The sequence below is a fragment of the Mizuhopecten yessoensis genome, unplaced genomic scaffold, assembly GCF_002113885.1.
Source record: "Mizuhopecten yessoensis strain PY_sf001 unplaced genomic scaffold, ASM211388v2 scaffold7251, whole genome shotgun sequence".
Lineage (NCBI taxonomy): Eukaryota > Metazoa > Mollusca > Bivalvia > Pectinida > Pectinidae > Mizuhopecten > Mizuhopecten yessoensis.
In genome coordinates, this window is record NW_018406955.1 from 280,872 (window position 1) to 293,166 (window position 12,295).

A 12,295-nucleotide genomic window follows, 5' to 3' on the forward strand; every position below is an offset into this window, starting at 1 on the left:
GCACTACCCCAATGTATTACTTGGTTGTTGTCATGGTCCCTGAGGGCACTTTGGTTAGTTATGTGTAGAGACTGTTTTCTGATCCTTTGAATGCCCTGTCCCTTGTCTTGCACTCTTTAACAGAACGGAGATGATAGGCGGACAGATTCTTAGATTTAGGACCAGGTGAATGTCATTCGATAGAGAAAACTTGTGATCGAAACTGTCCACCAGGAAGAAAAATACATCCTAAATCTACTCCTCCTACTTGGTGAACAATTCAAGAAAATAAAAGAGAATAAGGTGAAACACTTCCATCAGCACATCAAGAAAGAGAAGTTGTCATATTGTTTACATATATTAATATTATGAGCCTTAATATAACTTGTTTATGTTTTTGCACCATTTGAAAATCATGCAAAAATAAGTCTCTCACAAACTATTTGCCAGTGTAAAAATCATAATGAAATTGATGACATTCATCGTTGTAACAGGAATTATAAACACTTTGAATTGGTCAAGGTGCAATATTATAGTGCTACGCCAATATTTATAAACAAAGATACCTGTGTAATTAACCATTACACATAAACAAAGATACCTGTGTAATTAACCATCACACATAAACAAAGATGCCTGTGTAATTAACCATCACACATAAACAAAGATGCCTGTGTAATTAACCATCACACATAAACAAAGATACCTGTGTAATTAACTATCACAAATAAACAAAGATACCTGTGTAATTAACTATTACAAATAAACAAAGATACCTGTGTAATTAACTATTACACGTAAACAAAGATACCTGTGTAATTAACTATTACAAATAAACAAAGATACCTGTGTAATTAATCATTACACATAATTACACATAAACAAAGATACCTGTGTAATTAAAGCGATACACAAGAATACATAACAAGATGTCAATTAAGTGTGGCTTACTGGCTTCACATGATAAACAATACAAGTTTTATACTAGAATATCCATATTGAATAGAATACCATCATGTTACAAGCACTCTGTAAATCTGTAACCATTTGTGGCATCAACAAGCCTGGTTGACTTTTGATATTCTTATGTTTCAACAATTTTACCATTCGTGAGTTATTTTGCATCTGATGTTGTATACTAATATTGCATATTTATATAATATGAAAAAAATCAGCTACAATGATATATCTGATATCAAAATGACGGTGATATTATTTGTAATGCTAACAATTAATGAAGATTACAATTTATGTACTTCCTATATTTGATGACAGACACAACACTGGTATGCTATGGTCACAGCAATCAGGGATGCTGAAATGATTACAACAAGCATTACAGCCAATAGCTAGACACAAAAAAGGCAAGAGTATATGCTACCAAATTGAATCCGAGGTGGTGTTTTAATTTCCATACTTTCTGTACTGTGTGTTCTGTCTATATTAACGTAGGCCATGGAGGAAAATAGGATGCCAGGAAATATTGGAACTCTGTCAAACCAAAGTCGTCAATGTTGACAAGTGCCAACAGCTCGAGGTTTAGGATAGGTTTCATCAGGGTTATAATGTTAAAATAAACTTTAGCAATGTAGTGTTATCAATTTTACATTGTTGTGGTGTTCAGAATTTATTCAAAAGACAGTGCGGATTTCCATAGGACAACTGTGTGGGTTAGATGGACGACGATGTGTTAGGGGTACAGACCTGTGTGGGGTAGATGGACGACGATGTGTTATGGGTACAGACCTGTGTGAGTTACATGGACGACGATGTGTTAGGGGTACAGACCTGTGTGGGGTAGATGGACGACGATGTGTTATGGGTACAGACCTCTGTGGGTTAGAAGGACGACAATGTGTTATGGGTACAGACCTCTGTGGGTTAGATGAACGACGATGTGTTATGGGTACAGACCTGTGCGAGTTACATGGACGACGATGTGTTATGGGAACAGACCTGTGTGGGTTAGATGGACGACGATGTGTTATGGGTACAGACCTGTGTGAGTTACATGGACGACGATGTGTTAGGGGTACAGACCTTTGTGGGTTAGATGGACGACGATGTGTTAGGGTGCAGACCTGTGTGGGTTAGATGGACGACGATGGGTTATGGGTACAGACCTCTGTGGGTTAGAAGGACGACAATGTGTTATGGGTACAGACCTCTGTGGGTTAGATGGGCGACGATGTGTTATGGGTACAGACCTGTGCGAGTTACATGGACGACGATGTGTTATGGGAACAGACCTGTGTGGGTTAGATGGACGACGATGTGTTATGGGTACAGACCTCTGTGGGTTAGATGAACGACGATGTGTTATGGGTACAGACCTGTGCGAGTTACATGGACGACGATGTGTTATGGGTACAGACCTGTGTGGGTTACATGGACGACGATGTGTTATGGGTACAGACCTGTGTGGGTTACATGGACGACGATGTGTTATGGGTACAGACCTGTGTGAGTTACATGGACGACGATGTGTTAGGGGTACAGACCTCTGTGGGTTAGATGGACGACAATGTGTTATGGGTACAGACCTCTGCGGGTTAGATGGACGACGATGTGTTAGGGGTACAGACCTCTGAGGGTTAGATGAACGACGATGTGTTATGGGTACAGACCTGTGTGGGTTAGATGGACGATGATGTGTTAGGGGTACAGACCTCTGTGGGTTAGATGGACGACGATGTGTTATGGGTACAGACCTGTGTGGGTTAGAAGGACGACAATGTGTTACGGGTACAGACCTCTGTGGGTTAGATGGACGACGATGTGTTATGGGTACAGACCTCTGTGGGTTAGAAGGACGACAATGTGTTACGGGTACAGACCTCTGTGGGGTAGATGGACGACGATGTGTTAGGGGTACAGACCTGTGTGGGGTAGATGGACGACGATGTGTTATGGGTACAGACCTCTGCGGGTTAGATGGACGACGATGTGATATGGGTACAGACCTGTGTGGGTTACATGGACGACGATGTGTTATGAGTACAGACCTCTGTGGGTTAGATGGACGACGATGTGTTATGGGTACAGACCTGTGCGAGTAACATGGACGACGATGTGTTATGTTTAATTGAATAATTGAAAAGTATTCCGGAAAAAATCCTGGGTGTTCGACAAGGGTGCTGATGAGGTCTTTGGGGAAATTTGTTCTATAAAATTGGGCCATTTTTTTCTATGATGAAAAGAATCAACTAGATGAGACTCTGCTAGCAGTGGTTATTCTCTGGCTGAGAACAACATAAATCCACAAATGCTGTCAACAAGTATGAAACTGAGAAGAAATAGAAAATGTCTTAACCAAGTAGAGGACAAGATGGCCCTCTAAGATTTAAAATCAGCCAGAAAGATAGTTATATGTAGTTGTTGTATAATTGATGAAAATGATGCACATCAATGTCATCATGTTGATCCCAAATACAGCAGTACTAGCGCTGTATCCTGTAGATATATTCGTCTAAAACACCGACTCCTTTTAATAATCATGGCCTCGTCATAAAATCTGAAAGCAGATAGTCTGAGTGAGCAAGCTAACTATTTTGTAGTATAGATATGTATGCAATAATGATTTTTCAAAATGAGCTGTGATGATTTTCAATTCAAAACTGTCCAAATTTACCTTATATAAGCACAGATTAGCTACTAAAGTGTTGCACAAAAACAATGTTCTCTGTTACAAATACTTGATATGTATATTGTATATTGTTCATGCTGCCATTAAAGATTGAAATATATTGAATATCCATTAATTGTTTACATAATAACCAATCTCATCATTTTGATATCAAAAGTGAATGTCATTATGACAAACTTTGCTGAGAATAAACTGCTAATTTTTTAGAAGAACAGGCAGGAGAGAGGATAACTATGTATACAGGCCATACCTACACCACACATGGTTACATACTACCAGACAACTGTGTACAGGCCATACCTATACACCACACATGGTTACATTTTACAACGGAAAGATCAACCTTCATTATTGTCATGCTTGTTATCAACCATTTACAGTCAATCATTTTATGATTTATATGAAAGCGGTGATTTTAAACAAACCTGTGACAATGTTTATAATACAATTACTATGAAAAGTTTGTTTGAAATAGCTTCTGTGCCATTACAATGTGTTTGAAATAGCTTCTGTGCCATTACAATGTGTTTGAAATAGCTTCTGTGCCATTACAATATGTGTTTGCTTACATTGATTCCTTTTATCAATCTTTACCATAGGACTTTATTGTCTGCTATTGAGGTATTTATCTTTAAACTTTCTTACCTATCTAGTTTTACTAGGGAAGATGAGGCTCGACGTCCACAATGTTCAGTGTAGTTCTGAGTATCCCTACTTGTTAGTGTTAGTTTGATGACTATTTCATTTTGAGGACGTCTATCTTTACAGTGTGGTTTGGCCCTAAACAATTTAAAGTGCTGATTGGCAGTTAAAAAATACAAAACAAATATTCTACAAATACAGAAAATTGGAAGGCATCATAAGATAAAAATGATAACTCGCAAAATGGTAAAAATGAAAATAAGATTATCAAATGTTACAGTCACCTGGGCTTTTTGTGATTTGTGTGAAGGCTACAGGTTATTTCTTGTTACATGATGATTAATTTTTCTGGTCAATTTACACAGCAAAGAGAAGACACGGAAAATAATGAAAATCAACAAACATCACAGTATTTTACAGCATAATTAAATGGAATGCATAAATGGAAAATTATTCAACATTAAATACAGGAGTTATCTCTCTTCCCATACTGTCAGCTGCTTATTAAAAATTAAAAGATATCGATCTGGCAAACAATCTTGTGATCTTTGATCAAAGGGTGATACATAATACTATGCATAATTTGGAAGTTTATGTAATGTTGAAGGAAAATGCTAAATGAAAGCCAGTAAATGTTTTAAAAACAAAATGTTGAAATGAAAGAAAATTATCAAAAGTGCAAAAACAATCAACCTGCACTTTTAAGGGCCTTGGTTGTTCAAAGACAAAAATACTTGGACATACAATAAATCTTCATTTATTCTGATCGAAATACATTTTCATTCAAAAACGGCACTGTAAAAATCTAATATATTTCAGGGGGGAACTTTAAGCACAGTCTTTATAAGTTGTCTCGTTCTATATATATACATGCACACACATAAATGCTAAAATTAATTCAGCAATGTTTCTTCAGTTTGACCATGCACATTCTTTTCCTGAAAGATATGAATACATAAAATACCATACATTTATGTACAGTTACCAGGTAACAGTAGGCTATTAGTCCAGTGGCCCATTCAGCCTGTAGTTACCAGGTAACAGTAAGCTTAGTCCAATGGCCCATTCAGCCTGTAGTTACCGGATAACAGTAAGGTAAGTCCAGTGGCCCATTCAGGCTGTAGTTACCAAGTAACAGTAAGCTTAATCCAATGGCCCATTCAGTCTATAGTTACCAGGTAACAGTAGGCTATTAGTCCAGTGGCCCATTCAGCCTGTAGTTACCAGGTAACTGTAAGCTTAGTCCCGAGGCCCATTCAGCCTGTAGTTACCAGGTAACTAAGCTTAGTCCAGAGGCCCATTCAGCCTGTAGTTACCAGGTAACAGTAAGCTTAGTCCAATGGCCCATTCAGCCTAAAGTTACCAGGCTACAGTTAGCTAAGTCCAGTGGCCCAATCAGCCTGTAGTAACCGGGTAACAGTAAGCTTAGTCCAGTGGCCCATCAGCCTGTAGTTATCAGGTAACAGTAAGCTTAGTCCAGTGGCCCAATCAGCCTGTAGTTAACAGGTAACAGTAAGCTAAGTCCAGTGGCCCAATCAGCCTGTAGTTACCGGGTAACAGTAAGCTTAGTCCAGTGGCCCAATCAGCCTGTAGTTAACAGGTAACAGTAAGCTAAGTCCAGTGGCCCATTCAGCCTGTAGTTACCAGGTAACAGTAAGCTTAGTCCAGTGGCCCAATCAGCCTGTAGTTAACAGGTAACAGTAAGCTAAGTCCAGTGGCCCATTCAGCCTGTAGTTACCAGGTAACAGTAACCTTAGTCAAGTGGCCCAATCAGCCTGTAGTTACCAGGTAACAGTAAGGTAAGTCCAGTGGCCCATTCAGCCTGTAGTTACCAGGTAACAGTAAGCTAATATTAGTGGCCCATTCAGCCTGTAGTTACCAGGTAACAGTAAGCTAAGTCAAGTGGCCCAATCAGCCTGTGTATATAAACTTTCCTGTGTATGAAAGTATACAGATGGATACCTGAACAAAACCTTTTGACTTTGAACATCCAGGCAAGACAGTTTATCACATTACCTTATTATTTCACATTCTTTATCTCGCAGTAAGAAACAGGTTTTATTGATCCAAGGTAAGAAATGATTCGGGAATATATTGTACATGTATCACATATAAAATCTATAAACTGATAAATGAAGAATGGACAAGTATAATGAGTTACCTCATATATATACCAATAAACGCAATGGAACATGATGCAGACAAACTGATACATTATATCCTATAACATTGTGTATATAAGTAATTAGTACCTGTATGGTCAAGTGACCACCAGGTAACAGAAGGGTTTTACTGTAACAAAACAAACTGTGTAATAGCTGTCAAATCTTAGCTATCATAATCTCACTCTCCCCTAAATTCAGTTCTTGCATAAGATGGTATGATGACCGTTTTTGGTGTGTCCTAAAGTTTGGAATTGTATCCATTTCAAACTGAACATGAGGTTCTTCATTATTATAACCCTTTTTATTGTCAATTGAGGGCACAACAATTTCATTCTCTTCAATCTCAGGGCCTTTTTTATTATTGACTACCTTTTTTGGTGTATTTTCCACAGAGCTAACAGTATTTGATAAATTATCACTTTTATTTGAATTTTCAACATTTTCTTTGATAACAGGATTGTCTTTATAATCTATGTCTGTAAAAGGTTTGGAGGATACAAAAGATGTAGTTAACATGGTAGTAGAGCGGCCTGGGTTTGGACTCTGCTCCAAACTTCGTATATGTGGTGAAACCCAGTGGGTTTGTTCATTCCTCTGAGCCTCTTTCTTCTCAATGTATAATTTCTTCCGGCGTTGGCGTTTGTAGCAGTAGACAATCAAAGCTATAGATGCAATTATGAGGATACAGGGCAAGACAGCATACATAGTGATCCACAACACGCGACTGAGGCCTGCAACAAACAAAAACCGTTATTAAGAAGTATTTAAGGATAACATTGTAAATCCACAAGGACAGTTGACAACCAAATAATTCAGACATCAGGTAATTGACCTTGTGAGGATACTGTCAAATAACATGACCTTATTAAGTAACTGTCACATGGCTTGACTTTGTGAAGGTTACTGTCAAAAAACATGACCTAGTGAAGATTACTGTCAGATAACATGACCTTGTAAAGGTTACTGTCAGATAACATGACCTTGTGAAGGTTACTGTCAGATAACATGACCTTGTGAAGGTTACTGTCAGACAACATGACATTGTGAAGGTTTTTGTCAGATTACATGACCTTGTGATGGTTACTATCAGACAACATGACCTTGTGAAGGTTTTTGTCAGATTACATGACCTTGTGAAGGTTACTATCAGACAACATGACCTTGTGAAGGTTACTGTCAGATATCATGACCCTGTGGGGTTACTGTCAGATTACATGACCTTGTGATGGTTACTGTCAGATAACATGACATTGTGAAGGTTTTTGTCAGATTACATGACCTTGTGAAGGTTACTATCAGACAACATGACCTTGTGAAGGTTTTTGTCAAGATTACATGACCTTGTGATAACGTTACTGTCAGATAACATGACATTGTGATGGTTTTTGTCAGATTACATGACCTTGTGAAGGTTACTATCAGACAACATGACCTTGTGAAGTTTACTATCAGACAACATGACCTTGTGAAGTTTACTATCAGACAATATGACCTTGTGAAGCTACTGTCAGATGAGATAAGAATATTGTGATGCGTACACTTGTCTTCATCACTGGTGTCCACCTCGCCACAGTTGGGGTTGCCGTCACACCTCAGCGACTGGTCTATACAGTACTTCCTACAGGAGGACCGGTCAGAACACTTATCATTCCCAGAGCACATAAATCCGTGGCAGTCACCTGCTAAAATGAAATCAAGATAAGCACGAAAATGAAATCAATATTTTTTTTTTTAACATTTTTTTTAACATTTTTTTTAAAAACATATCACTGTGATGATGGTCAGCTAAATATTATTACCAGTATCAGGTCAGATTGATACCAAATGTAGAAGATTCAATGACTCAACTGATACTTGAAGATGATCCAAATTATAATATTGAAATGACTCTATGCCAGTTAATGCAAGTTCTGTTTAAATAAGGCTGACTACTGACCTGGCTTCACTAGGGATACTGCTGTCCAAACCAACTTAAATCCTGTCTTCCTAGCAGAGCTGGAAGGTCCCGACTCAAACCTGTGGAACATGCGGCATAATTTGAAATCTTTTTCAACATTTTAGGCTTTAACCAGCTAAATCACATTAGAGAAATTCTGTTTTCATTATTCATCCCATTATCCATCCCTAAATAGTGTTTAAATAATAAAAAAACCTTGTGATGTTTGTTTGCTATGGTCATATGCCACAGTATTGTGACAAAGGGTTAATCAGAGGTGCATGACACCCTGATACACCACAGTATTGTGACAAAGGGTTAATCAGAGGTGTATGACACCCTGATACGCCACAGTATTGTGACAAAGGGCTAACCAGAGGTGTATGACACCCTGATATGCCACAGTACTGTGACAAAGAGCTAACCAGAGGCGTATGACACCCTGATATGCCACAGTATTGTGACAAATAGCTAACCAGAAGTGCATGACACCCTGACACGCCACAGTATTGTGACAAAGAGCTAACCAGAAGTGCATGACACCCTGACACGCCACAGTATTGTGACAAAGGGTTAATCAGAGGTGTATGACACCCTGATACGCCACAGTAGTGTGACAAAGAGCTACCCAGAGGTGTATGACACCCTGATACGCCACAGTACTGTGACAAAGAGCTAACCAGAGGTGTATGACACCCTGATATGCCACAGTATTGTGACAAAGAGCTAACCAGAAGTGCATGACACCCTGACACGCCACAGTATTGTGACAAAGGGTTAACCAGAGGTGCATGACACCCTGATATGCCACAGTATTGTGACAAAGAGCTAACCAGAGGTGTATGACACCCTGACACACCACAGTATTGTGACAAAGGGTTAATCAGAGGCGCATGACACCCTGACACACCACAGTATTGTGACAAAGGGTTAATCAGATGTGCATGACACTCTGACACACCACAGTATTGTGGTAAAGGGTTAACCAGAGGTGTATGACACTCTAACATGCCACAGTATTGTGGTAAAAGGTTAACCAGAGGTGTATGACACCCTGATACACCACAGTATTGTGGTAAAGGGTTAACCAGAGGTGTATGACACTCTGACATGCCACAGTATTGTGGTAAAGGGCTAACCAGAGGTGTATGACACCCTGACATGCCACAGTATTGTGGTAAAGGGTTAACCAGAGGTGTACGACACCCTGATACACCACAGTATTGTGACAAAGGGTTAACCAGAGGTGCATGACACCCTGACATGCCACAGTAATGTGGTAAAGGGTAAACCAGAGGTGTATGACACCCTGATACACCACAGTATTGTGGTAAAGGGTTAACCAGAGGTGCATGACGCCCTGATACACCACAGTATTGTGGTAAAGGGTTAACCAGAGGTGTATGACACTCTGACATGCCACAGTATTGTGACAATGGGTTAACCAGAGGTGCATGACACCCTGATACGCCACATTATTGTGGTAAAGGGCTAACCATAGGTGTATGACACCCTGACATGCCACAGTATTGTGGTAAAGGGTTAACCAGAGGTGCATGACACCCTGATACACCACAGTATTGTGGTAAAGGGCTAACCAGAGGTGCATGACACCCTGACATGCCACAGTATTATGATAGAGGGTTAACCAGAGGTGCATGACACCCTGACATGCCACAGTATTGTGATAGAGGGTTAACCAGAGGTACATGACACCCTGATACACCACAGTATTGTGACAAAGGGTTAACCAGAAGTGCATGACACCCTGACACGCCACATTATTGTGACAAAGGGTTAACCAGAGGTGCATGACACCCTGATATGCCACAGTATTGTTGTTAAGGGCAAACCAGAGGTGTATGACACCCTGACACGCCACAGTATTGTAGTAAAAGGTTAACCAGAGGTGCATGACACTCTGACACGCCACATTATTGTGACAAAGGGTTAACCAGAGGTGCATGACACCCTGACACGCCACATTATTGTGACAAAGAGCTAACCAGAGGTGTATGACATCTTAACATGCCACAGAAGTAGTATAATCAAGTTCCTTTTATTAGGATAAATGTTCCCTTTAAGAAGTTTATATCAGTGCCACAAGTTAAAAAAATCCCTTATTGCAAATCTTGCCTATTAGTGCATATCTTCAACAATCAAAAAAGATCTACAGAAATGACGATGAGTAACTCACTTTGGATTACAACAAAAAAATAACAATTTGCCTTTGGCCTGCAAACTTAAAGACTATTAATAGCTGAATGGCATATAGAAAATTCTTAATGTAATTTTGAATGCAGGCAACATGAACTCTTAAACAAAACACACCTTCCTGTTTCAAAGTTACAGTTAAAAATCTGCTAAGTAAGTCTAATGCAGCAAACGAAATCAGTGTCAGTAAAATGTTTACAATGGATGCAATTAATGGTAATAGCACATTTAAACGTCCTCATCTGCCATTCAAAATGGCCTTTTTATCCAGGTTGAAGCTCTGAAATCCACCAAAGAACATTAAGTGGATGTATAGTACTAACCCAAAGCTTTTAGTAACCAAAGATTACCGTCACCAACTTCAATGGAATTACTTCATAAATCGCAAAAAAAATGTGGCAAGGAAACCACAATTCCTGGTTACAATGTTTTTGTCATTGTAAATGTCCTGAAATGAATTGAATTTTTAAATTTCAAATGGAAATAGGGTGTTGTTATATGCCCTGGATTTGTTAAGTTATAATGATAGCCATCCTGACTGCAATATACTATTACACCTCCAATCTCTAATCTTCCTATTGTTTTCCAGTACTCCCTAGTGTGGTACTTTGAGGACCCTAACATATTTTTTTAAATTCAGTAACTGTAATCACATTAAACAGTTGAAGAAAAACATATATCATTACAAGTAACACAGACAAAGGTCAAGCTTAACCATAACATACCTGGGGTTAGTAATACAAGAGGCCCAATGGACCTGCATTGCTCACCTGGTATTAATCTCAAACTTGTAACATTAAAAGTGGACTATTAATTAAGCTACATGCAAGATATCAGTATTTATGATTGTGACCTTGAAAGTGGGTCAAGTTGATTCAAACAAGAGGCACAATGGGCCCGCATTGCTCACCTGGTATTAATCTCACACTTGTCATCATCCTGGACCTTTTTTGTTATTCAGAAGAAGTTGTTTAAAGGTTTTCAACATATTTGACCCCTGTGACCTTGAATATAAGTCAAGGGCATTCATTTGAACAAACTTGGTAGCCCTTCATCCCAGCATGTTACTGACCAAATATCATTACACTAGGCCTAAGGGTTATTCAGAAGAAGTTGTTCAAAGGTTTCACACATATTTGACCCCTGTGACCTTGAATATAAGTCAAAGGCATTCATTTGAATAAACTTGGTAGCCCTTCATCTCAGCATGTTACTGGCCAAATTTCATCACCCTTGGCCTCTTTGTTATTTAGAAGAAGTCGTTTGAAGTTTTTACACTTATTTGACCCATGTGACCTTGAATATAAGTCAAGGTAATTTATTTGAACAAACTTGGTAGCCCTTCATCCCAGCATGCTACTGGCCAACAATCAACACCATAGGCCTTCTGGTTATTCATATGAAGTTGTGTAAAGGTTTTAAACATATTTGTCCCCTGTGACCTTGAATATAAGTCAAGGTCATTCATTTGAACACAGTTGGTAGCCTGTCATCCCACTGGCTAAATATAATTACCCTAGACCTCTGGTTATTCAGAAGAAGTTGTTTAAAGGTTTTACACATATTTGCCACTTTGACATTAAATATAAGTCAAGGTCATTCATTTGAACAAACTTGGTAGCCTTTCATCCTAGCATGTCCCTGGCCAAATATCATCACCCTGGGCCTTCTGGTTATTCAGGGGAAGTTGTTGAAAGAATTTATTATATTTGA

At 38.9% G+C, this 12,295-nt stretch overlaps 2 protein-coding genes across 4 annotated transcripts in view; both read right to left on the minus strand.

Annotated features, from left to right (window-relative positions):
• Positions 1-661: 661 nt before the first annotated feature.
• LOC110453292 (sporozoite surface protein 2-like) lies at positions 662-4,885 on the minus strand. The gene is made up of 2 exons (XM_021502182.1): positions 871-4,885; positions 662-685 (listed from the first exon to the last, which is right to left on the minus strand). Exon 1 carries the CDS (start codon positions 3,158-3,160, stop codon positions 2,048-2,050), a length of 1,113 nt encoding a protein of 370 aa, XP_021357857.1. The 5' UTR covers positions 3,161-4,885; the 3' UTR covers positions 662-685; positions 871-2,047.
• A 356-nt stretch (positions 4,886-5,241) lies between these two features.
• Positions 5,242-12,295, minus strand: part of LOC110453290 (tolloid-like protein 1) — a 201,343-nt gene continuing 194,289 nt past the window's right edge. For 2 of the 3 annotated variants that reach the window (XM_021502180.1, XM_021502178.1), the window contains 3 exons: positions 8,369-8,448; positions 7,971-8,114; positions 5,242-7,163 (listed from right to left, as the gene is read on the minus strand). In XM_021502180.1, coding sequence (XP_021357855.1) covers positions 6,589-7,163; positions 7,971-8,114; positions 8,369-8,448 — 799 coding nt within the window. In that variant the 3' untranslated portion in view covers positions 5,242-6,588. The remainder of the gene's footprint in view (positions 7,164-7,970; positions 8,115-8,368; positions 8,449-12,295) is intronic. The other variant, XM_021502179.1, reaches the window with a different exon arrangement.

What these genes read in the sequence shown, in the direction of transcription:
- LOC110453292 (XM_021502182.1), bottom strand. Translation starts at nt 3,160, where the DNA reads ATGGCCCAATTTTATAGAACAAATTTCCCCAAAGACCTCATCAGCACC.